This window comes from Stenella coeruleoalba (genome assembly GCF_951394435.1).
Source record: "Stenella coeruleoalba genome assembly, chromosome: 15".
Taxonomy (NCBI): domain Eukaryota; kingdom Metazoa; phylum Chordata; class Mammalia; order Artiodactyla; family Delphinidae; genus Stenella; species Stenella coeruleoalba.
The window spans coordinates 72,025,692-72,050,149 of record NC_137161.1 but is presented as its reverse complement, the minus strand read 5'-3'; the positions used below and the strand labels follow the sequence as shown (position 1 = coordinate 72,050,149).

At 52.6% G+C, this 24,458-nt stretch overlaps 1 protein-coding gene and 1 pseudogene across 2 annotated transcripts; both read left to right on the top strand.

The window, feature by feature from the left end:
• The first annotated feature begins 210 nt into the window (after nt 1–210).
• On the top strand, nt 211–23,385 carry MVP (major vault protein). The gene is made up of 15 exons (XM_079944799.1): nt 211–345; nt 7,767–7,899; nt 8,096–8,291; nt 13,520–13,643; nt 13,750–13,881; nt 14,781–14,875; nt 15,118–15,354; nt 17,064–17,345; nt 18,202–18,446; nt 18,531–18,728; nt 19,925–20,311; nt 21,189–21,305; nt 21,506–21,632; nt 22,155–22,343; nt 23,044–23,385. The coding sequence occupies exons 2-15, from the start codon at nt 7,775–7,777 to the stop codon at nt 23,260–23,262; spliced, it is 2,673 nt and encodes an 890-aa protein (XP_079800925.1). The 5' UTR covers nt 211–345; nt 7,767–7,774; the 3' UTR covers nt 23,263–23,385.
• LOC307198512 (cytochrome c oxidase subunit 5A, mitochondrial-like) lies at nt 4,159–6,104 on the top strand (annotated as a pseudogene). Its single transcript has 2 exons — nt 4,159–4,170; nt 5,170–6,104. The product of its transcript is annotated as a cytochrome c oxidase subunit 5A, mitochondrial-like (transcript).
• Nucleotides 23,386–24,458: the final 1,073 nt, after the last annotated feature.

The following is a 24,458-nucleotide window of genomic DNA, read 5'->3' as shown; positions in this document are numbered from 1 at the left end:
ACCCAGATTGGGAAATTAAAGCCAGATGGGGTAGAAGTGAACCCGGTCAGCACCTGCCCCCTGCCTCGGGCCGAGGACCCTCCCCAGTCTCATGCCAGTGCTGCCAGCTGGCTCTGAGGTGGGAATTCCTGCACTGAGTGAGCTGCAGTGCCTTCAGCTGCAGTAGAAGCAGCCCAGAGGAGAAAAAAACAAAACCAAACAAATGAGAACCAGCTGCAAGGGCCCTTTAAATGCCTAAGCCTCACCCCCTGAGTCTGCCCTGCCCTGCCAGGAAGTCATCTCTAGGGCTGGGTGAAGGAGTTTCCTGATCTGAGGACTCTGTTGCAGCCAGCCACACTTCTGGATGTGAGTACTTCATACAAGCCTCAAAGCCCCAAACCAGTTGGTGGGACCTTGTGTCCTTCAAGACCCTCTCTAGCTCTGTCCTGCCTTCTAGGGCTTGCTTCATCTGGGGCGGGTGGTCTCTGAACCAGAACCGGGAGAAGATGGGTGGAAGCTTAGCCTTGGGAGGCTTTGCTTTCCTTGGAGTTTTTTCTGGCTTCTGAAGTAAAGGTAGATCAACTTGTCATCTTGCCAACACCCTCACCCCTCCTAATCTCAGGCCTCTCTGACCTTAAGCTCCCCCATCAGCAGTAGGGGCAGAGGAAACTTAAGGGGTCCATTTAGATTCCCTCCTGGAGTGAGATTGGTCCCTGCTAGACTCCCCCTGGGGACCTGAGCTCTGGCCTGTCCCTTTGAGCTTTGAAAATGTGACTCGTCCCCGTTGAGATTCCTCAACTCTGCAGACATCGAGGCTTTCCTATTGCCCCACTCAGGGCTATGCCAGCTGGTAATAGGCTATGCCACTCAGGGCCTTGCTGATCATTTGAGAAATCATCGGCAGAGTAATCTTAAGGTAGGCTTGATTTCCAGAGGCATGGAGTTTGGTGAGCAAGGCTCTTTTTCTTTTTTTTTCTTTTTGGGACTGGGAAGTGAAAACAGGAAGCTCTCTTGGACCCACTGTGCTTCTAAGATTCTGGGGATCTTAGCAGCATGGAGGGTTGGGGGATAGTAGTAGAGGCAGGTGTGCCCTGTTTTCTCTGCTCCCTGTCTGGGTGGGCTCCTAGATATTATGGGGAGAAAGGCTGGCTGTCACGGGTGCCAACTGACTGCCAGAAACTTCTGCCTGTTTCCACCCTTGGCACACAGTATACTCTGCCTCCCCTGAGGGTGAGGCCTTCTGGACAGGGCAGCTCTCTAAAGCCATGGGCACGTAGGGGCAGCCACCTTGAATGGATGGCCCAGGGAAAGCCAGAGAGCTCTAAGGTTACTCTGGCCTCCTTGTTGGGTGCTGCTCTCCTAGGTTACCGAAAATACCTTTGAACTGCAGTGGCACTATCTCCTGGAGAGTACCCAGCTCCTCCCAGGTCCGTAAGTCCTTGTTCTAGTTTAGAATCTTATTGCCATTTTTGCCGGAGACCACACTACTTCTTGGTTTGGGGGCTCTGCGGTCATGATACCTGAGGTGGAATTCCAGCTCCGTCCTTTGATCATTGTGTGATCCTGAGCAAATTCCTTAATTTGTAGGTTCTTATGGGGATGAAATGAGTTAATTAAAAGCATTTAACACAATACCTGGCACAGATTAAGTTCTTAATAAGTGGGAGCTGTTATGGGGGGGCACTTGCCAAAGATAGAAATTCCAGAGTCGTTCCTGGAAACCTTAGCCTAGTGCGTCTGGGGTGAGGCCTGGGCGTCAATACGACCAGCTGAGTCCTATGATTGGGAGATTTTAGAAAACAGGGGTTCTGCAACCTGGTTCCTGGGTCACTTCCAATCTAGCCAATCTTTGCCTTCAATGACTGGCATTAATTGGCAGCATCTGGAGGTAGGATAGAAATAGGACAAGCATCATCCGGAGCTGGCAGGGCTGTTCTGTCCCCAGAAAAAGCTGCTGCTCCCGAAAAGTGGCCCAGTTGGGCTAGAGCTCAGATAAGATTTTCCTAGGAAGAAAAGGTCCTAAAACTTTGCTGCTACTAAAGAAGTGATTTATGTGAAACAAATTCTCAAGAATTTCCACTATAGTCCCCCAAAGCAGGAAATCATTTCCCTAAATTGGGAAGCTGTCTGGTAAAAACAGCCTCTCTGCAGTCCCTGAGAAATGTGGCTCTTGCATTCTCTAAACAAAGACTAGAATGTTTAAAATCAGTGAAGGGAAACTGCAAAGATGAGTTCCCTGTCTGTGCTGAATTTCCTGTGCATTTTCCTAAACCTAAGTTTGATAGACGTGATGGTGGCAAGGCTGTCTCCAACCTTTCCTCCAACTTCAGGCCTGCTCAGGCCTTGGGACAAGGGGACTTGTGCTGGCTGGGGGTCTACTTGGACCTGAGGGTGAGGAGCTGGGGGAAAATACATGACATTCCCTGCTTTTGAGGAACAGTTTGCCATCTGGGTTCATCTTTGGTCTTCCTCCTCCAGGCCATGGTTGTGCTCCTACTGTGTTTTAGACATGCTCCAGTCTCTAACCCCTTTAACCCCTCCTGCTGTGTATTAGACATGCTCCAGTCTCTAACCCCTTTAACCCCAGGAAACAGTCACTTTTATTCCAGTCTAAGAGAGGCTTGGAGGCTAGCACGTGGCCCGAGGTCATATCGGCAGTGACAGAGCTCAGTCTTTGCTATATATTAGAGTCAGTGGAAGAACTTTTCTATATAGCAATGCTAGGACCCCACTCCAGACCAGTTAAATCAATCCCCAGAGATGGGTGGTTTGAAAAGATCTCCAGGTGATTCTGATGTACAGCTAGGCAGGGTTGAGAGGCTCTTATAGACCAGAGCTGCTCATAGTTTAAGGTATGCCCAAATCACTGGGGATCTAGTTAAAATGCTGGCTAATTCAGCAGCTCTGGGGTCGGGGGAACCCAAGGTTCTGCATTATTAACAGGCTTCCAGGTGATGCCGACACTGCAGACCTATACCCAGTGTGGCTGGTCACCTGGGCATCTGCTGTTTAAGATTCACTGTCAGCCACTCACAACTGACACTGAAACTCTGATATGTAATGATATGACTCATTCATTAATTGAATTTTGCTCTAGCAAGTTTACTCTTGAGCCAGAACAGGGCCAGAATTGCCTCTTCACTGGAGGATGAAGCCAGCTTCCCACAGGCTGTTTTGTTCTCTGTTCATCCCTCCATTCTTGGTGTGTGGGATGCAGTGGGGGAGCCACTGGTCTCTGGGACTTCGGGTAAAAGTTGGCTGGTTCTGCCAAGAGCCTCATAACACATGAGGATCAGTGTGATCAGGCAAGGTTGGACGGGTACCAGAGAGCAGACTACGGGGCAGATCTTGGAAGCAGACACTGAAGGGAGGTGTCGGTGAATTTAGGGAGTTGGGGCCAAACTCGGGGCTGGGCAGGACCTTCCAAAGGTCAACATGGTCCTTAGCCGTTGTCTTTTGAGGGCCCTGGTATGTTGGAAGTGAAATGCTCTAACTGTACACGTTATCTGGTAAACCACGGAAGTCTAAATCATGCTGCCTGAGTCGGGTGGTCTCCCTGGTCTGAGAGGCCTCTCGTGAGGCTCACTTCTGGGGACGGCAAGATTGGAAAGGCAAAACCTGTTCTTGGGTGAACTTAGCAGGTGAACTTACATGGAAGGCACAGCTTTAGGGCTGGGTAGGTGGGTGATCAGGGATGTGAGACAGGGTCCTGGTACCGAAACAAGGGTAGCTGGCAAGGGCATGGCCTCGGAATAAGGCAGGAGCCCAGCCTGATTAGCTTTAGGGATGACTCTCAGCTGAGTCAGTGAGCTGGGCGAAGCTCTCGGCCCCCCTGACTGGGCCCAGCTGGGGTGACAGATGGTCGAGAGGCCTCAGCTGTAGGGGGTGAGGGATCGTCCAAAGGAGCCATTGGAGGCTGTTCCCAGAGCCTGCTTCCCAGCCTCGTGTGGCCTTCTAGAGTTTAAATCTTCCCTGTGGGGCTGCACAGACCCTCCTCTTGCAGCCCTAGCCCTTCCTCTCCCCCATCTGGCTTCCTGGCCAGGCTTCCGCCCTGCAGAGAACCAGGAAGAGGCTTCACTGGGCTGTCGGATGCTCCTTTGCTATTCTAGGCCCACAGCTGGGGTGACACAAAAACCTGCCACCTTCCTGATCCGTAAACAAGTGAGGGTTAAGGCCGAGATGCCAGATGGGGTAGGGAGCCTCTGGTGCCAGGTCACATCCTCCAACTGGATAGGGAAGCTGGCCCTCAGCTGTAAGCCACACACACAGTGCTGCTAAGAGCCAGTCTCTGTTCCAAGTGCTTTATGATTAACTCAGTCCTCGTATGTTGGGGTTGATGACCTATTCATCCCCAGTTCACAGGCCAGGAAACGGGTATAGGGAGGGCAAGGGACTTGTCTGAGATCACCCATCCAGTAAGGGTTAGAACCAAGATCCAGGCAGTCCTAGCCCCGGGGTGGGGGTGGGGTGCTCTTGGGGGGCCCTCTCCTGGGGAATGGAAGCACAGCCGGGCAGGATGGGCAGTAGAGAGGAAGGAAAGCCAAGGTCCAGGTAAGAGTGGGGAGAACAGAAAGCAGAAGGCTAGCACCTGGATTTTCAAACACTCCCTGAAATCAACAGAAGAGGGAGCTCTGATATTAGAAAAGTTAAGGGAAATTAACTTGACAAACAGGCAACAGAAAAGTATCAAGGTCAAATCCCATACAAAGTTGCAAGAAAAAGAATTGAGGAGCAGAATAATAACCCCCTGATGTAGAAAGTGTACCAAGAAAACAGATCAAAACTGTAACCTCTTTGAAAATGAGGTAAGACATTAGGAAACAATACCAGGCAAAGCAGCAAATCAGAATTGTAAATAAGCCCAGGTAGTCTGGCTGAATCCATGTCCCTCACCATTGTACTGCACTGCCACTGGAGAGAAACAGGACCGGGCATTCCATCGGGATTCTCATCCTGATGGTACCACCAACTTGCTGTGTGGCCTTGCATGACTCATTGTCCCTACCTGGGACTCAACTAATTAGATCCACACTGTCTAATATGGGATCAACCAGCCACATTTGACTAAATTAAAATTAAACACGAGCTCCCGAGCGGTCTTGAGCTCACACCCGGCTTCTCAGCCTTAACCTGCGTGCCGCCATCACTGTTAGGCTAGGCACTGCTGCCTGCCGCGGCGCTGCTCGGTAGCAGCAGTCAGTCTCCCGGACCAGCCCCCCGGGTCCCGCCGCTGTTAACCAGTCAATTCGCTGCTACTCCCATGGGTCACATGAGACAGATGGAGGAGTTTGCTGCTCGCTGGGTGACATACTTCAATAAGCCAGATATTGATGCTTGGGAATTGCGTAAAGGGATGAACACGATTGTTGGCTGTGATCTGGTTCCAGAGCCCCAAATCATTGATGTTGCTTTGCAGACATGCAGACGCTTAAATGATTTTGCTAGTGCAGTTCGCATCCTAGAGGTTGTTAAGGACAAAGCAGAACCTCATAAGGAAATCTACCCCTATGTCATCCAGGAACTTAGACCAACTTTAAAAGAACTGAAAATCTCCACTCCAGAGGAACTGGGTCTTGACAAAGTGTAAACCCCATGGATGGGATTCCCGAGAATTTACTGATAGTGCTACCCGATTGTAAACAATCACCTGGAAATATTGATGATAACATATTACCTTATTTGAACAAGTTTTCCTTTAAGTACCAAACCATGTAACATAACTTGGACTTTAATAAAAAGGAAATGAGTTTGAACTGAAAAAAAATTAACTAATTAACATTTTAGTTCCTCAGTGACACTGTCCACATTTCAGGAGTTTGATAGCTGCATGTGGTCAGTCCAAAGACAGCACAGATTAAGAATATTTCCATCATTGTAGAAAGTCCTTTTGGATGATGCTGAGTTGGAAGGTTTTAGAGAGGAGCCACACAGGTGATGTGAGCGCATCAGCGCCAGGGGTAAGACAGCTGGGAGTGGTGGGGACTGTGGTTAAGCAGGAAAGCTTGTGGCCCGTCTAAAGGGCTCGGCTGCTATGTGGCTCTCGTCAGTTTGCCACTTGGGAATGTAAGGCCTGGCTCCTCATTCTTCAAGAGAAGCAGGATTTGGAAGTTTGTGGTAACTCACAATTTCTAAACAAAAGAAATTTTACAGATTGTGTGGATCAAGTAAAACTCTTGGGCCTTGATTCTGTAATTTTGTGGCTCCAGCCTCTTTTTCCTGTGCCAAGCCACTCCCCCTTCTTCCTTCTCACTTCACATTTGTCACCCAGTTTGGAAGCTGTATGGATGGTGGACTAGATGGGGTACCACTCCTTTTTGGTGGTGGCTTCAAAAATGTTGGACCGGGACTTCCCTGGTGGTCCAGTGGTTAAGACTCTGCACTTCCAATGCAGGCGTGGCCAAAAACTTAAAAAAAAAAAAAAAAAAAAAAGTTTGACCAAAGTCTCGAGGGCAAGGCTTTGAATCACTTAGTAAACTTGGTTCCCTTTGTATGACTCCAGGGGACATGTCCAAAGTCCAAGGCATGCTGGAGGCAGGGATGGGGTTTAAGTAGGTGGTGTGACATTCCTGAACAGGCCAAGCACTGGAGGTAACCAGCCAGGTTTCAGAAGCAGTTAGGGTGGGGGTGGACAGAATGCAGTACTCATTCACTCGCTTTCTCCTTCCCACCCACCTCTACCCATGATGGCAGGGAGTCACAGGTGGCAACAGACCACAGAGAACTGGGGAGGAAAGGACTAGAATACTCCGGTGTTTCTTTTTTTTTTAATTTTTATTTATTTGTTTATTTTTGGCTGCATTGGGTCTTCTTTGCTGCGCGCAGGCTTTCTCTAGTTGTGGCAAGCGGGGGCTACTCTTCGCTGTGGTGCATGGACTTCTCATTGCAGTGGCTTCTCTTGTTGCAGAGCACGGGCTCTAGACGCGCGGGCCTCAGTAGTTGTGGCTCGCGGGCAGTAGAGCGCAGGCTCAGTAGTTGTGGCTCATGGGCTTAGTAGCTCCGCGGCATGTGGAATCTTCCTGGACCAGGGCTCGACCCCGTGTCCCCTGCATTGGCAGGCAGATTCTTAACCACTGCACCACCAGGGAAGTCCCCTTTGAGGTGTTTCTAATCCAGCTGATTCTATGGGAGCATCATTTCCATCAGGGACCCCTTCCTTGAGAGGCGGCCCACATCTAAACAGTTCATCCCAGGATTGCTTAAAGTGCAAGGCGGGAGGGCTGCAAAGATCATGCAAACATTCTTGGGCTATGGGCTAATGTTTGCATACAGCTGGGGCCCTTGGGATCCCCTGAAATAAAGGAGGCTGCCCCTGGAGGAGCCAGGGAGCTCTTCAGAGCCTCTGCCCCCCACCGTGCTGGGGAAGACACACAGCACCGCCAGAGGCTGACCCCCTCTCCTAGCTTGCTGTGCTTCCGCCTCCTACGCTATGGGGGTTGGAGATTGGGGGAGTTTTGATCTTAAGCCCCTCCCAGTACTTCAGGAAGCTTGGGGGAGGTAAAGTAGATGGGAATGAGGGAAAGGAGTTGGCGGAGAACCCTGGGCTTCTGTGGTTAACTGCATCAAGCATCTCTTGGCAGGGATGAGGTCTGGATGGGCTGCCCTGGGTGGGAAGAAAGGAACAGATGGGTGTGGGGACAGTGAAGGATGGCATAATCTGAGCCGGAGGAGGAAGGGCCCATTTCCCCAGCGCCAGCCAGTCTTCATGCCCACCTCATCCCAAGCCCCCTGGACTCATCTTTTGTCTTCTCCCCATCTGTCTTTCACACTCTGTGCTTCCCTGGGCTCAGGAGTCACCATGGCAACTGAAGAGTCCATCATCCGCATCCCGCCATACCACTACATCCATGTGCTGGACCAGAACAGCAACGTGTCCCGCGTGGAGGTCGGGCCAAAGACTTACATCCGGCAGGACAATGAGAGGTTGGTGTTGGGACCGGGCTATGTGGGCACCTGGGGCCAAGGAGGGCCTGGTAGCCTGGCTGCCATGATCGTCCATCTCCTCCTTCCTGTTCTCTGGCTTGGGTGACAGGAAGCTTTCTTTCCCATTCACCGCCTCCTTCGGGAATAGGAACGGGGGGTCCCCTGGGTCCTCACACTGCTTCTCACCCTCCAACAGGGTCCTGTTTGCCCCCAAGCACATGGTGACGATCCCCCCACGCCACTACTGCACAGTAACCAACCCGGTGGCCCGGGACGCCCAGAACGCCGTGCTGTTCGACGTCACGGGACAAGTACGGCTCCGCCACGCTGACCTAGAGATCCGGCTGGCCCAGGACCCCTTCCCCCTGTATCCAGGGGAGGTGCTGGAAAAGGTACCTGCTCACCTTCCCTGTACCCACTCTACCTGTCCTGCTACCTTGACCTAGGGCTCAGCACTGCTTTCTGGAGGGAAAACAAACTGGGGCCATGGGAGGGGGTGGGAGGTGACATTTGCTGGTTCTCACTGGGACAGAATTGACTTGTTGCCCCTCCACTCACCTTCCCCAAACATCCCCTTCCTCTTCACATTCCCAGGTCAGACCTTTGAGAGCTGTCGGCCCATCTCCGGACCTAATCTTCCAGGCTCCAGAGCCTGCCTGAAGCTCCTGGCCAGTCTGACACTAAATGACTTGTGCCAAGAGTAAGCGTTTCATTCTCTCAAACAGTGCCAGACGCCGGTGGGCGGTGACAGCAGTGGTGGACCAGGTGAGGCCCAGGCTCGGGACGCCTGTGGCCGCTCCCCGGGAAGCCATCGCGGACCTGGAGTGCCAGCCAGGCCCTCGTCCGTGTTGCCCTAAGGCCCTGGGCCGGAGTGAGAGGGCACCCCGCCTTCATTTCTATAACGTTTGTTTACCTTCACCTCCTTGCCGTTTTACACTGTTCACTCTGGGCTCCTCTACTAAGCAGTGCTTCTTGATCCTGGAGCGCAAGAGCGTGACCCGAGAGCGCAAGAGCGTGACCCGGGAGCGCAAGAGCGTGACCCGGGAGCGCAAGAGCGTGACCCGGGAGCGCTGAGGCGTTCCTGTCCACTTAAATGCAGGCACTTTGGGGAAAATGTGTGTGGAGATACTAAGGGATGAAGAATGATTCGGATGTTAACCCTTAAGGAATCGGGGTGAAGGGGGTAAGGGAATTCTTTGTACTATTCTTGCAACTCTTATGAAGTCCCAACCTGTCACAAATTGAAAATCACCCACATCCAGGTTCTGCCTTAGACAAACTAAATCCCTCTCTTGGAGGGAACTGTGGGGGGTGGTCTGGAACCAGACTTCTTTTTTTCTGGCCACGTGGCATGTGGGATCTTATTTCCCTGACCAGGGATGGAACCGGTGCCCCCTGGAGTGGAAGCATGGAGTCTTAACCACTGGACAGCCAGGGAAAGCACCCCCCCTTTTTGGGGGATGGGCACCAGCATTTAAAAGCTCCCTAGGGTGGAGAGAACTTCCCTCATCGCTGCCTCTTTAACCTCTGCTTCCACGGCAGCCCCGGCTCACAGCAGCTTATTCTCAGACCCCACGTGCTCCAGGCCAGGAGGGCAGGGCCTTCCCTTCCTCTGAGCCCAGTGCCACCAATATGTTCCTTTTCTACCAGAGAGTCGGCACTCGCCCTCCTTGGAGGCACTGGCCCCTACCCACACCACTTTCTTTCCCTTCACTGAGGAGCCACCTGGCTCGGGCCTCCCTTCCCCGGCCCTCCTGGGAGCCTCACTAATGTCCATGCGATAACCCTGTCAACATCTTGGCCTTCTTGACCTCAAGTCTGACCCTCACATCCTCTGCTTCAGTCCTGCCCAGTGCCGTGTCCACTCTGGACTGGGTGGTTTATTCCCGCACCTGCCCCACCTCTGAAGTTTTTTCTTTAGCTAAAATACTTATATTTTTTATTGAAGTAAAGTTGATCTACAGTGTCGTGTTAGTTTCAGGTATACAGCACAGTGATTCAGTTGTACATACGTATATATCTACTCTTTTACAGATTCTTCTCCCTTGTAGGTTATTACAAAATGTTGAGTATAGTTCCCTGTGCTATGCAGTAGGTCCTTGTTGCCCCGCCTCTGAAATTAAACCCAGCTCCTCCTTAACCATCAGTCTCCCCTTCCTAGTCCTCCTGTGCTGTCATGTTGCCTCCAGGCTTTTGAATCCCACTTCTCTCCTGTCCCTCAGATTCTCTTCCTGGTCTCTCCCTGCCCCAGCGGAACCCTGTTGTTTTAACACACGCTCTTCGTGCACTAGACCTGCGCCCACACCCTGTCCTCGATCGGTATTACCCCCACCTGATCTTTCTGTCCTCTCACTCAGGTAGATACACCCCAACAGTATTATAAGTAGCTAGTGGGATAAGTGGTTCATTCCAGCCCAAGCCCTGCTCATTAATGTTTCCTTCCCAACCAGCTTTCTCTCCTTTCTTTTCCCCCCTGCATGCCTCTAAATATTGATCATTCTCGGCTCTCTTCCTGTTTTCTGCTCTCTCACTCTCAAACAACTTGGTCACCTACTTGGAAATTGAGGCCATCTGGAAGGATCTGGGTCTGTGTCCCCTTTCCTTCCCTGTGTCTCCTTTCTACCTGTTGGAGCCTCTAGGAGGTTCCCCTCCATCCGTGGACCCAGGAAGATGCATCCTTCTATTTCTTGATCTTATCCCCACCTAGAGCTTCTCTCTCCTGCCTTTAACTTTTCTGTTACTGGTGCCTTTCTCTTGGCCAATAAACGTGCTCTGCCTCTTCCATCCTTTTCTGGCCTTGAAGGCTTACTTGTTCACACTTTTCATCTAAAGAATGCATTCATGAGACTGTAAAGTCCTCTCTGACTTCCACCACCAGTATCTGCTCTCCATCCCCAGAGGTATCTACTGTCATCCATTCAGGGTATACACTTCCAGATACGTCTGTGCATCCATGTGAGTGTGTATCCAAAAAAGTATTGGTTATAACTTATTTGCATAAGAGCTAGCACATTGTCACTTGCCAGTGTATTTTGAATGAACTTCTCATCTTGGTGCGTAAGTCATTTCTTGTTAATTGTTTGTAATTCCATGTGATAGAGGTTCAGCCCTTCTCCTGAGTTACCATTTAGGATGTGTCCAATTTATAAGGAAAAACAGTGCTGTGGTGAATATCCTTGTGTGTGTGTGCCCTTGTGCATGCTAGTTTCTTTTTTTTTCTTTTTTTATAAATTTATTTATTTGTTTTTTATTTTTGGCTGTGTTGGGTCTTCATTGCTGCGCTCAGGCTTTCTCTAGTTGCGGCGAGCGGGGACTACTCTTCATTGCGGTGCTCGGGCTTCTCATTGAGGTGGCTTCTGTTGCAGAGAACGGGCTCTAGGCACGCAGGCTTCAGTAGTTGTGGCACGTGGGCTTCAGTAGTTGTGGCTCGCGGGCTCTAGAGTGCAGGCTCAGTAGTTGTGGCGCGCGGGCTTAGTTGCTCCACGGCACGTGGGATCTTCCTGGGCCAGGGCTCGAACCCATGTCCCCTGCATTGGCAGGCGGATTCTTAACCACTGTGCCACCAGGGAAGCCCTAGTTTCTTTTTTGTTTTAACAGTAGAAACTAATAAGAATTTCTGGGTCCCAGGATATGCACACTAAGTTTGTATGGGCTTTTATGAATGGCCTTGTCAATCTAATTTTTAGCTATCTGCTTTCTCTTTTGTATTTAGTTTTTTTTTTAAATTGGGGTATAGTTGCTTTACAATCTTTCCTATTTACTTTGACAACTTGTACCTGATGTTCTCTGCCCTGTTGCCTGACAAGCGCCTGCATCTGGCCCCCCACCTCCGCTGATCCCACTTTGGCAAAACCCCAAGACATCCTAAGTGCAGACCCAGTGGACTGTCATTCTGTGTCTCACAGACGCTCTCAGCCATGTCCATTGTTGATCTGCCCTCTTACTAAAATTTGTCTGTGTTTTACTCTGTGGATGTCTTTATTTTCCATCTTCTCCCCGTCCCCTCTGCCTTCAGGTTCTGTCCTGAATATCCTGTGCCTTCTTTTTTTTTTTTTTTTTTCATGGCCTGATCACTTCATCTGTGTTGAAGACACCCAACTCTATACCTTAGCTGGGAACTACAGGCTGTGAGTCCCCTAGCTGCCTATAGGAAGCCCTCTCCTAGATGTCCCACAGTCGCCTCATACTGGCTATCCAAGCCTAACACTTCCCCTTACCCCCAAATCTGTTCTTGTCCCATATTCCCAGTCTCACTTGGTGATACTACTGGACCTAGTCACTCGAGCTGAAAGCCTGTAACAGTGTGCGGGGCAAACTGGAAGGAGACAAAGGAGGCAGCCAGGAGACCAGTTAGGAAGATATTTCCATCGTCCAGGCGAGAGGTGTTGGCGGCTTAGGTGAGGGTGTGGCAGAGATAGATAAAGGCAGACCTGGATTTGCAGTGGACAGACAGGAAGTGACGATGGAGTAGATGTGAGAAATGAAAACCATACTGGACTACATGTTCTTCCCAGAATGCTCACACCTTCCTCCTCCTCCTTTTACACCTTTATATCAAAAACCAGCTCTTCCTCTGAGCCCCAGTTCAAATGCTACTCTCTGAGGGCCTTTCCCAACTTCTTCACCTGGACTTCTGCAACCTCTTCCCCTTGACCCGGTCCACAGTCTGCTTGGAGGCATTGGTCTGTGTTTGTCTTATCACCCACTGGAACCTCAACTCCACGAAGATGGGGGTATGTCTTGACTCCACCACAACCAGCCGAGTGCACAGAGAAGGTGTCCAGGCAAAGGCTTGCAGGGGCAGGAAACCTCCAGCTCTGCCTCTCCAACCCAGAGTGTGGTCGGTGGATGAAGTAGTTATCTGAGCTTCTCCTCCCAGGGGGCTACTCTAGTTGGAGTAAGGAGTGGCAGGTAACCTTTAATAAGGCTGAGGTTCAAATCCTGATTCTGTTCCTTACTAGTTGTGTGACCTTGATCATGTCCCTTAGCCTCTATGAGCCTCTTTCCTTGCCTTCCTGCTTCCCTCGGATCAAAGATCAAGTGAAATCCTATTTGTAGAAAATATTTGTACAAACCTCTACAAAAGGTTTGGCAGCTTGTGGCTGGGTCCCCCTTCCTGATGGAAGGAGATGTGATGGCTGGAGTACAATGGCTGTCTTGTGACCATGAGGCAACCTTGAAAACAAAGCCTCATGCTTCAAATGTGCCTGTTATAGACGTTTATACCTTCCCACCACCTTATACTTCCTGAGAGCCCCAGTGCACACTGGGCCATGAGATGCTCACTTACTCAGCTTCTCAGATGTTTCTCCCACATCTCCCATCAAGCCCTCTACCCAGTTTCCCACCTGGATTTCTAGTTCATAACAAGATCTGAGCACTTCTGCAGAGGAAGGTGTGTCCTTGGCCCATCAGCAGTGGCAGCCTCTTGCTCTCAACTCCATCTTAGCTCTTCAGACCAGATGGCTTGGGGGCCACACCTACCTTGTACATTCCACTCGGAGTCTTATTTTGGGACATGGAGAGATTGATGCTGTGGACTCTGACCTTCACGGTGTCAGGTTTGACTCCAGGGGTCCCAGCTCTGAATACCTTGCAACCCCCCTTCTTCCCCTATTAGGACATCACCCCACTGCAGGTGGTTCTGCCCAACACCGCCCTCCATCTTAAGGCGCTGCTGGATTTTGAGGATAAGAATGGAGACAAGGTGGTGGCAGGAGATGAGTGGCTATTTGAAGGACCTGGTAAGTACTTCCTCTCCAGCCGGCTCAGGGTCAGAGGTTTCCTGCCCTCCCATTCTAGCACTGATATCTCCTGACCTTCAACACCCATCTCATCTTCCCTTCCCAGGCACGTATATCCCCCGGAAGGAGGTGGAGGTTGTGGAGATCATTCAGGCAACAGTCATCAAGCAGAACCAGGCCCTGCGGCTGAGGGCCCGCAAGGAATGCTGGGACCGGGAGGGGAAAGAGAGAGTGACAGGTGGGGTCTTGAAGGGATGCTGACGGTGGGGGTGGGGGGGTGGGGGTGGGCAGGCTGTGCCTTGACCACAGGGGAAGTGGGGAAGTTTGGGGGTAGCCACTTGTAGCCTGGAGGAAATATTTCCCTGGTATCTCTTGCCAGCTCTTCTGGGCTGCCCCCTGCTGCTTCCCCCCACCCCCTTCAGGAGGCTCTACCCGGATCCTGTGATCATGATCATGCTGACATGGCTCTTCCTTCCCCCCAACCCTTTACCATGAGCTGGGGGCAGCGGCCATGTCTGTTTCTAGGTCAGCAAAGCAGGTGTTCATATACAACTAGCAATTGTGTTTGACAAATGTGATGTATTAACTGAGGTCTTCACAAAGGCCGTGCTTACTGAGCCAGGTGCGGTTCAAATGCTTTACAAACGGCAACTTCTTTAGTCCTCCAACAACCTTGAGGCACCACGACTCCCATTTTCCATATGACATCACTGAGGCCTGGGTTTATGGCCAGGAAGGGCCAGACTGGAACTTTCCCCCCGGCACTCTTGCTTCTCCAGTAGGCTCAATGACCTCTGCAGCTATAATAGAGGCAGTTCTGCCCATTTTAGGGGAAGGAAAAAAGTCGGTCTTTGGAGCTTAGAGAAGGCCTAGCAGAGTATTGGAATGTAGCAACTTGGGCACTTGGAAGGGCTTTTTTTTTTTTTTTTTTTTTAATCTTTCTGAGGTAGGGATTGGTCTTCCTCTGGCCTCAAAAAAGGAAAACAATGACTCCTGTCAGGCCTTGAGCATAGGGGCAGTGGCATCTCAAAGTGGCCCACAAAATTCTGCGGGTCCCCTGTTGTCTAGGCTGCAGGAGGGGCAGCTGGGGAACAGGCTGGGTGACCTTTGACCCTTACCTCTCTGCCCCTGGCCCAGGAGAAGAATGGCTGGTCCGTTCCGTGGGTGCGTACCTTCCCGCAGTGTTTGAGGAGGTTCTCGATGTGGTGGATGCTGTGATTCTTACGGAAAAGGTTTGTGCTCTGGAGGACCCTGGGTGGGAGACTCTCAGAGTGGCAGAAAACGGTGTCAGAGAATGTGAAAATAAGATCACCTGAGGAGTGTCCTGGGTCACCTGAAAGGGTTTAAGAAGTCCTCTTGGATTGGTAGACACTGTCACTTAGACCTGGATCATTTAGTGGCCAGTAGGGTTCCCAGATCCCCCAAGGAAGTTAGAGGTGGGTTTATTCAAACCCCCCGACATCTCGCTCTACAGACAGCCCTGCACCTCCGGGCGCGGCAGAACTTCCGAGACTTCAGGGGAGTGACCCGCCGCTCTGGGGAGGAGTGGCTGGTGACCACGCAGGACACAGACGCCCACGTACCAGATGTCTATGAGGAGGTGATGGGGGTCGTGTCCATCACCACCTTGGGTCCCCACAACTACTGTGTGATTCTCGACCCGGTGGGACCAGATGGCAAAAACCAGCTGGGGCAAAAGCGTGTGGTCAAGGTGAGTGTCTCCACGTCACCCAGAGGTGAATGCCTTTGGAGTGGCCTAAGGCCCTTGGACCCCAGTCCCTGCCCTCCTCCCACCCTCGGTACATGTTCTAGAAACACCAAACTTGTTTTTGCTGCCTCTGTGCACACTTGTCTCTATCCCTTGAGACACTGTCTCATTGATCTTTCTGGCATCCCTGACGTGAGGTCACACATGGCCTCTCTTGTGAGTGCCTCCCTGGCCCTGCACTGTGTCTGTAAACCTGGAAACTCCCTCTAATATTTCACATCCCTCTGTTCTGGAAACTTTGTCATCCTGCGTCAAACAAATCTCTTGGTTTACCCTTCTCCGCATCCTCTACCTCATCCCCTCTCTGAACTATATGTGGGACTAGCAGGGCTGGGCAGACCTTTCCTGTGAAGATCGTAGGTATTTTAGGCTCTGTGAGCCATATGGTCTCTGTTGCAACTACTCAACTCTGCTGTTGTGCCGTGAAAGCAGCGTAGACGGCTTGTAAACGAACCACTGCCGCTGTGTTCCTGTAACATTTTATTTGCAAAAACAGGAGGTAGAATAAATAGGAACAACCCATCAGTCTATCAGCTGATGAATGGATGGAAAATATGGTGTATCCATACCATGGAATATCAGTCAAAAGAATGATGGGTAATCTTTCTGGGGTTGAGGGCACTCATGTTCTTGAGATAATTCAAAAATGTAAAAATCAAAAATGAAGTTCTAATATGTGCTACAACATGGACAAACTTGAAAGCATCATGCTAGGCAATAGAAGCCAGACGTGAAAGACCACATATTGTATGATTCCGTTTACGTGAAATGTCCAGAACAGGTAGTGGGTGGGGTGAGGCTGGGCAGTAACTGCTACTGTGTATATAGGGTTTCTTTTCAGGACGATAATGTTCTGGGGTTAGGGAGTAGTGATGATGGGCAGCTCTGGATATTCCAAAACAACTGAATTGTATACTTTAAATAGGTGTATTTTATAATATGTGGGTTATATCAAATATATATATATACACATATATGTATTTATATTATATATTAAAACTAGGCAGCAGGCCAGATTTGGCCCAAAGATCAGAGATTACCAACTCTGGACTACACCATCCCAAGGCAACAAAGCATGGGAGAAATAAAGCAATAATAGGTTAATTCTTAACTATTGAGCTTGTGAGAACCCAGACCTTGACAGTTTACAGAACTTTTCAGGGCAGGTTTTTTCTTTGTTTTTTAATTTATCAAGGTATTTATTTCTGGCTGCATTGCGTCTTTGTTGCTGCACGCGGGCTTCTCATTGCGGTGTCTTCTCTTGGTTGTGGAGCACGGGCTCTAGGCGCACGGGCTTCAGTAGTTGTGGCATGCGGGCTCAGTAGTTGTGGCTCACAGGCTTAGTTGCTCCACGGCATGTGGAATCTTCCTGGGCCAGGGCTTGAACTCGTGTCCCCTGCATCGGCAGGCGGATTCTTAACCACTGCGCCACCAGGGAAGTCCCAGGGCAGGTCTGACCAGATCTACAGGCATTTGTAGAGTGCCTCACAGTCTAGATAATGATTCATTGTATGACATAAGGGTGGGGAGGGTGCTTTTGGGGGCTCCTGTCCTCAGCATAAGCCCATGGTCACATGGAGCTGCAGGAGGTACCATCAGAGGCACCCACAGCCCTGGGTGGCGACTGCTCCTGACCCGCTTCTCCCCACTAGGGAGAGAAGTCTTTCTTCCTCCAGCCCGGGGAGAAGCTGGAACGAGGCATCCAGAACGTATATGTGCTGTCGGAACAGCAGGGGCTGCTACTGAGGGCCCTGCGGCCCCTGGAGGAGGGGGAGGGCGAGGAGAAGGTCTCCCACCAGGCGGGGGACCGCTGGCTCATCCGTGGACCCCTGGAGTACGTGCCACCTGCCAAGGTGGAGGTGGTAGAAGAGCGTCAGGCCATCCCGCTGGATGAGAACGAGGGCATCTACGTGCAGGACGTCAAAACCGGAAGGGTAAGCACTGAGGGATGGGCGCCATCCCTGCCATGTGGCCCTGGTGGCGGCTTGGTCTGGGCGAGTGGGTGATGCTGGTGGGGAGATGCATGGTGGAGGTGACAGAAGGGATTCAACAGTGTCGCTAGTAGCATCCAAGCCAGCCGGCTGCTAAATATGAGGGCATTCTCTGGAGTTTTTGCCTTCCCTTTGTCTTAAATATCTAATTTCAAATGTTAGAGCTCTCAAGCAAGAAGATGAACCAGATTTCAGGATGGAAACTTAGTCCCCAGTGCAGATCTGGCTTCCGGCATAAAGGTCTGACTGGGATGTGGCCTAGGAACAGTAAGACCTGACCTCCCTCCCATACCCTTTTCCTGGTGGAATCCCTCCTCTCTGCCTCTCACCTAAACCTTGATCTTGGTCAGACCTAGGACCACATCTCCAACCTCTTTAAGAATCCAACCTACAAGCAGAGCTCAGAATCCTAGGAAATGTTAGTGTGTACTACCTAGTTCCTAGGATTGCATCTGTCCCTGGGATGCCCTCCAGGCTGCCCCATGAAGGAAGATTCCAGAACAAATAATATCGGGAACTTACTATACGCCAAATTCTTGACACTAGACATGTGAGATGTCATTCATTCCTCTACCCTGTGAGGTTGCCACTATCAGGTCCATTTTGCACACGGGTGAGAGAGCTGCCTAAGGTGAAAGAACTTGCAGAGAGTGACCTTGAACGCAGCCTCCTTCCAGAGACCACATTTAGCCACGATGCTGTCCTACCTCCTGGACCAGTTCCGCCTTAGGGATGCTGGGTAGGACTCTTCCCCTCCTCCCTTTGCCGGTGACATTCCTCCTCGTCTTGCTCTCTCGAGGTGCGTGCTGTGATCGGGAGCACCTACATGCTGACCCAGGATGAAGTCCTGTGGGAGAAGGAGCTGCCTCCGGGGGTGGAGGGGCTGCTGAACAAGGGGCAGGACCCTCTGGCGGACAGGGGTGAGAAAGAGACATGCAAGACTCCTAGGCCCTCCGCTCCCCGGAACAAGACCCATGTGGTCAGCTACCGTGTACCCCACAATGCCGCGGTGCAGGTGTACGACTACCGGGAGAAGAGAGCCCGGTGAGCGGCGGCCTGGGGGCTGCGCCGTGTGGGGCTGTGGCGGGAGGGCCTCTCCGGGCCTCTGACTCCCGGCTCCCTCTGCAGCGTGGTCTTTGGGCCAGAGCTGGTGTCGCTGGGTCCCGAGGAGCAGTTCACGGTGTTGTCCCTCTCGGCTGGGCGACCCAAGTGTCCCCACGCCCGCCGCGTGCTCTGCCTGCTGCTGGGGCCTGACTTCTTCACGGACGTCATCACCATCGAAACCGCAGACCACGCCAGGCTCCAGCTGCAGCTTGCCTACAACTGGTAAGGGGCAGAGGGGAGGGCCAGGGCCCCTGCTGGTGCAGCCCCGGGGGCACCCTGAAGAGAAGAGATGCCGCCTCGAGTGCTGAGCTCGCAAGCAGGGCAGAACGCCTGACTCCAAGCCACGGTCAAGGAGGAAACCCAGGGGTCATGCAAATCCAGTCTGATGCCCAGGGGGAGCGACAGGAAAGATGAGGGCTCACCTGGGGGTAGAATGTGGGGGAAAACGGCAGGAGGACACTCCTCAGCTAAACTCCTAGCGTGACTTCAGCCAAACGTGTAACTACAAGGTTTAAAAAGATGAATCAAACCCAACTGGTGGGAGTGGCCGGGTGGTCAAGAGCAAGTACTCTGAGGCTGATGGGTGTGCATCCCAGCCCTGCCGTTTGCTAGCTGTAGGCCTGGGCAAGTATTGGGTGCTTTCCTCAGTTTCCCAGTCTGTAAAATGACGCTAAGGACATAACCATCAACCTAATGGGGCTGTGGAAAGGATGCTGTGAGAATTAGAACTGTGCCCGGTCCATAGTTAGAGCTCAAATGGCAGTGATGAGGATTGGGGGAGATAAGTCAGGTGCAGAAGCGGCACTCCACAACTCCCAAGCACGCGCTTCTCACCTCTTGCCTGAGTGGCCAGGACTGTGACAAAGGCAGATGGGCGCTGATATCTTTGGGGGCACAGACCCTGGAGCCACACTGCCTGGGTTCAACTTTCTGGCTTGGCACCTGTTGTGTGACTTAGGGTCTGTCGCTTAACCTCTCTGGACCTCTATTTCCTTGTCTATGATGGGGGTAATGCTCATTCCCACCTCATAGGGCGGCTGAGCAAATAAAATGGGAATATGTAAGTTTCTTAGGACTTCACCTGACACATAGCAGATGCTAATTAGCGTTCTCTATCGTGAGACCCTTCCCAACCACAGAAGGTGAAGGTGGGTGTCAGTGTCCTTTTTTTTTTTTTTTTTTTTGTGGTACGCGGGCCTCTCACTGTTGTGGCCTCTCCCGTTGCGGAGCACAGGCTCCGGACGCGCAGGCTCAGCGGCCATGGCTCACGGGCCCAGCCGCTCCGCGGCACGTGGGATCTTCCCGGACCGGGGCACGGACCCATGTCCCCTGTCCGGCAGGTGGACTCTCAACCACTGCGCCACCAGGGAAGCCCTCAGTGTCCTTTTTGAAGGTGAGAGAGTTGTCTTTGCTCACAGGCACTTTGAGCTGAGTGACCGGAAGGACCCCCAAGAGACGGCCAAGCTCTTCTCAGTGCCCGACTTCGTGGGTGATGCCTGCAAGGCCATCGCGTCCCGGGTGCGAGGGGCCGTGGCCTCTGTCACCTTTGATGACTTCCATAAGAACTCGGCCCGCATCATTCGCACTGCTGTCTTTGGCTTTGAGACACCAGAAACCAAGGGGTCTGACAGCATGGCCCTGCCCCAGCCCCGGGACCGGGCTGTCTTCCCCCAAAATGGGCTGGTGGTCAGCAGTGTGGATGTGCAGTCGGTGGAGCCCGTGGACCAGAGGACCCGGGACGCCCTGCAGCGCAGCGTCCAGCTGGCCATTGAGATCACCACCAACTCCCAGGAGGCAGCTGCCAGGTGAGTGAGGCCTGGGGGCCTGGCTCTCCACGATGCCCACTGGGGGCCCGGCTCTCCACGATGCCCACTGGGGGCCCGGCTCTCCACGATGCCCACTGTGGGCCCGGCTCTCCACGATGCTCACTGTGGGCCTGACCTCTCCAGGGTCCCTGTCTCTAGCCTGCTGCCAGGACCTGGGTAACACGGCACCCTGGTGGTCAGCCTGCTGTCCTCCTTACCCAGCAGATAGCCTGGGCTACTTAAGGTGGGAATAGATGCCACCCCTGCTTCTGTGGCTTCTCACCTTGCTTGTGCTGGAACCCAGATTCGTATCTGTGGCCGTCCAGGCGCTCTGTGGTCCAGCCTAGCCTCCCCCTCCTCACCTTCCAGCCTTCTCCCCAGGCTCACATGCTCCAGGCCCACCAGCTCCTTTCTGCTCTTCAGGGTGGGAACTCAGCACTGGCTGTTCCCTCTGGCCAGAATGTTCTCCCTGAACGTTCTCCCTGAATGTTCTCCCAGAATGTTCTCTCCTCCTTCTGGCCTCCAAAGGTCACCTCGTCGGAGAGCCCTTTTCTTTCTTACCCCAACTGAAGCAGCACCCTCTTTGCCCAGTCATGTTATTGTAGCACCCATTTTTCAAGGAGATTGTCACCGTCTGAAATCATCCCTGTTTACTTGTCCTTTTTTCCCCACTGGAAAGTAACTCGTGTGAAAGCAGGAGTCGCGGTCACAGCCACGTGCCCCTGCACCTAGAATCACACTTGGCTTGCACAGTGCACACGCTGTGCTTTCATTTGCACGTCAAGGGCCTCCCATGGGCCAGTGGTCCCTGCCCTTGGAGCACCTGTTCCAGCTCTGGCCCCATGCCAGTGTCTTACCTAACCCCTCTCCCACCCAGGCACGAGGCTCAGAGACTAGAACAAGCGGCCCGCGGCCGGCTTGAGAGACAGAAGATCTTAGACCAATCAGAAGCTGAAAAAGCTCGCAGGGAGCTCTTGGAGCTGGAGGCTCTGAGGTGGGTGCAGAACTAGAAGAAAAGATGGCAGGGGGTCTTGGAAGAGCAGCTGATGGGAGAGGTGTGCGTGTGTGCGTGCATGCGCGTGTGTGTGTGCGTCCGTGCGCAGGTGTCCTCGTGCTGCTGTAGCATAAGTCAAGGGCAGAGGAGGGCAGGGCTGGGCTTTCTCCTGGGTCTCTCTGACTCTGCGCCGTCTCCAGCACCGCAGTGGAGAGCACTGGGACCGCCAAGGCAGAGGCCGAGTCCCGAGCAGAGGCGGCGCGCATTGAGGGAGAAGGCGCCGTGCTCCAGGCCAAGCTCAAGGCAGAGGCCTTGGCCATTGAGACGGTGAGTGGGGGAGATGCCCGTGGAAGGGTGTGGCCTTGGGGTCTGGAAGAAGCCCGATCGCTGCAGTCCCTGAAGCCATGTGGGAAACCAAGTACCCTAACAGAAAGCCCTGTCCAAATATTTTGTGGTTTACAAAGTCTTTTGCCCTATTTCAATTCACTTAATACCTGCTTTGAAGGTAAGGACGATGATTACGCCCATCTTACAGACATGTGCTCCAACACTGGCCCACTTTATGCTAGGTATTGCCTGTGTTTTACATGCAAGATCTTATTTAATGCTTGAAATCCCATTAAGGGTATGAGTTCTCTCCATCTTACAGAGGAGGGAACCAAGGCTTGAATTAAGGGGCTCCAGGGTCACTAGCTAAAAGGTGGCATAGCCGGGGTTCACCCCTAACTGATGGTAAGTTTACCATTCCATCCCCTCCATCTGAATTCCCTCAGGCTTGCTGGCTGGGGCACTTGCTGGACATGTCCAGGGGCCACACGATGAAAAGAATGCTGGGTTTTCCCCTTCCAGGAGGCTGAGCTCCAGCGAGTAAAGAAAGTGCGAGAGCTCGAACTGATCTATGCCCGGGCCCAGCTGGAGCTGGAGGTGAGCAAGGCCCAGCAGCTGGCTGAGGTAGAGGTGAAGAAGTTCAAGCAGATGACGGAGGCCCTGGGTCCCAGCACCATCAGGGACCTTGCTGTGGCAGGACCGGAGATGCAGGTGAGGTGGGGGGAGAGTGCAGGCATGGGTGTGTGTGTATATGTCTTTGTGTGTATGTCTTGGGACCATATTTGGAACCAAGAAGGCAGAGCCGGGGAGGCAAACACAACACCTAGAAAAATGTCGGGGACAGAGGGGCGAGGGGAGGTGGTAACTTGGACTGTCTCTGTATCCCATGTCATTCGAGCATGGTGTCCTATCAGGCACAGCACTAGACTCAGTGAGTGGGAGCTCCTGCGAGAGCAGTAAACTGATGGGACATCAGTCTATGACAAGCCCTTCGAAAGAAGTCAACAGGGTGATATGGTGAAGGGGGAGGTGACATGTCAGGTTAGCTGGGGAAGGAGGGCCCCTCCGAAGAGGGGATACTTAAGTCCTCTGTAGAGTCGAGAAGAGCTTCCCAGGAGAGGGTCCAGGTGCAAAGAATGAAACCTGGTGCATTTAAGGAATAGGAAGGACTGGACGGCTGCAACCTGGCTGAAAGCTCCCAGAGCTTTCAGGCCCGCGAGGCCTCGGAGGGGATGCAACCCTCAGGCTCCCCTTATGTTCCTTGCTTGTCACTGACTAGTCCTATGAGGATGGCTTGGGCTACAATGTCAGACCAGAGAGGGGGGCAGCCCACCCTGGAGAGGCGGCCGAGGGGATGATAAGAAGGGACCAGGGTCTGACTATCTTTTCGCCTGCCTCTTGCTCCTTCCAGGTAAAACTGCTCCAGAGCCTGGGCCTGAAATCAGCCCTCATCACCGACGGCTCTGCCCCCATCAACCTCTTCAACACAGCTTTGGGTCTGCTGGGGCTCGGGTCTGAGGCCCAGCCCACAACCAAGAAGGCAGCTTCGGCGCCCAGTGCCCAAGAGGGCTTGCTTCTCCCCTCCGCTGCTGGCCCTCTAACTCTTGGAAGCAACCAGGTCATGCCTTAGCTCCCTACTGCACTGCCAAATAAAACGGACACTTCTGGGCATTTAAACCCTCTTCTGTTGCCATAAGTCCGCATCACAAGGGAGTTTAATGGTGGTGGGGAAGAGATACCCCTGAAATCTTGATAATTACTAGAGGCTACCCTCATCTGTAAAGTGGAGTGGAAACTGAGGCAGGAAGAAGACTAACCCAGTCAGGCTGATGGGAGTGTGGGCCCCAAATCTGGCTCAACAGCCAGACCATCCTTTCGGCAGTCAGCTTTCCTAGACGCCAGCTGGGGGAGATGATGCCACAGGTGACAGGATGGGCCTGTACCCCTTGGGATGGTTCCTGTGCCATCTCTTCTCACTGCCCTTTCGTCCCAGACCCCAGCTTGGCCTGGGAGTTCTGGAGTCTTAACCCTCTGGCTGTGGGTGTATCCATCCTGGCTTCCCCACCTCCAGCACTTGGGAGGCTTTCTCTGGCGCCACCTGCTGGTTGAATCACACACCTGCACGTGGTGTCTGTGCATGCGTCCCTTCTCGGATGGGGGTGTCAGATCTGAGAGGAAGTTACTGCACCAGGGCCATAGGAACTGGAGCACCTCCCTGGGCTTCTGAATTGGGGTCTTCGGAGCATTGAGGAAGGGGTGCCCCCTTCTCACCCTCCCCCATGACCAGTGAGGAGCCCTTATTTGGGGGACGGATCCAGGTACAATCAGTCTGGGCACACAAATGGAGGCGGCAGGGTGCACCAGCCCTTCCACCCAGGTACAGCTGTAGGTGCCAGGCCTGCCTGGTCTCTGCTGAGGAAGCAAAAAAGTCTCGGGGTAGAGAGAGAAGCTTGGATGTACTAACTGTGCAACGAGAATGCAACCTCCCTGATCTTTTCCTCATCTGTGAAATGGGCCAGCAGTTCCCCCTCCTGAGCAGGGTTGAAGCTTTTTTAGGGTCTTATTCCTTTTCCCCCACTGGGCCCTGGCCCCATGAGCTCTTGTCTCCTTCCAGCTCGAGTTGCATTGGTGACCAGTAGCTCCACTCAAGTCTGAGCTGGTTGGGGTGGGGGGCTGTCTTTAGCCCACAGCACTTGGTGGTGTCATCTCAGTGTGGATAGAATAGGCAAAGGGGTCAGCTCATCCACCCCTGCTCCCTACAAATCCCCTACATCTTCCCTTAGGAGAGGTAACTGATTTAAAGCTCTTCATCTGGCACCTGGCCTG

Coding starts and splice junctions, on each gene's coding strand:
- MVP (XM_079944799.1), top strand. CDS start 7,775: ATGGCAACTGAAGAGTCCATCATCCGCATCCCGCCATACCACTACATC. Junction 13,644..13,749: donor GTGGCTATTTGAAGGACCTG/GTAAGTACTTCC, acceptor TTCCCTTCCCAG/GCACGTATATCCCCCGGAAG. Junction 18,729..19,924: donor CTGCAGCTTGCCTACAACTG/GTAAGGGGCAGA, acceptor CTTTGCTCACAG/GCACTTTGAGCTGAGTGACC.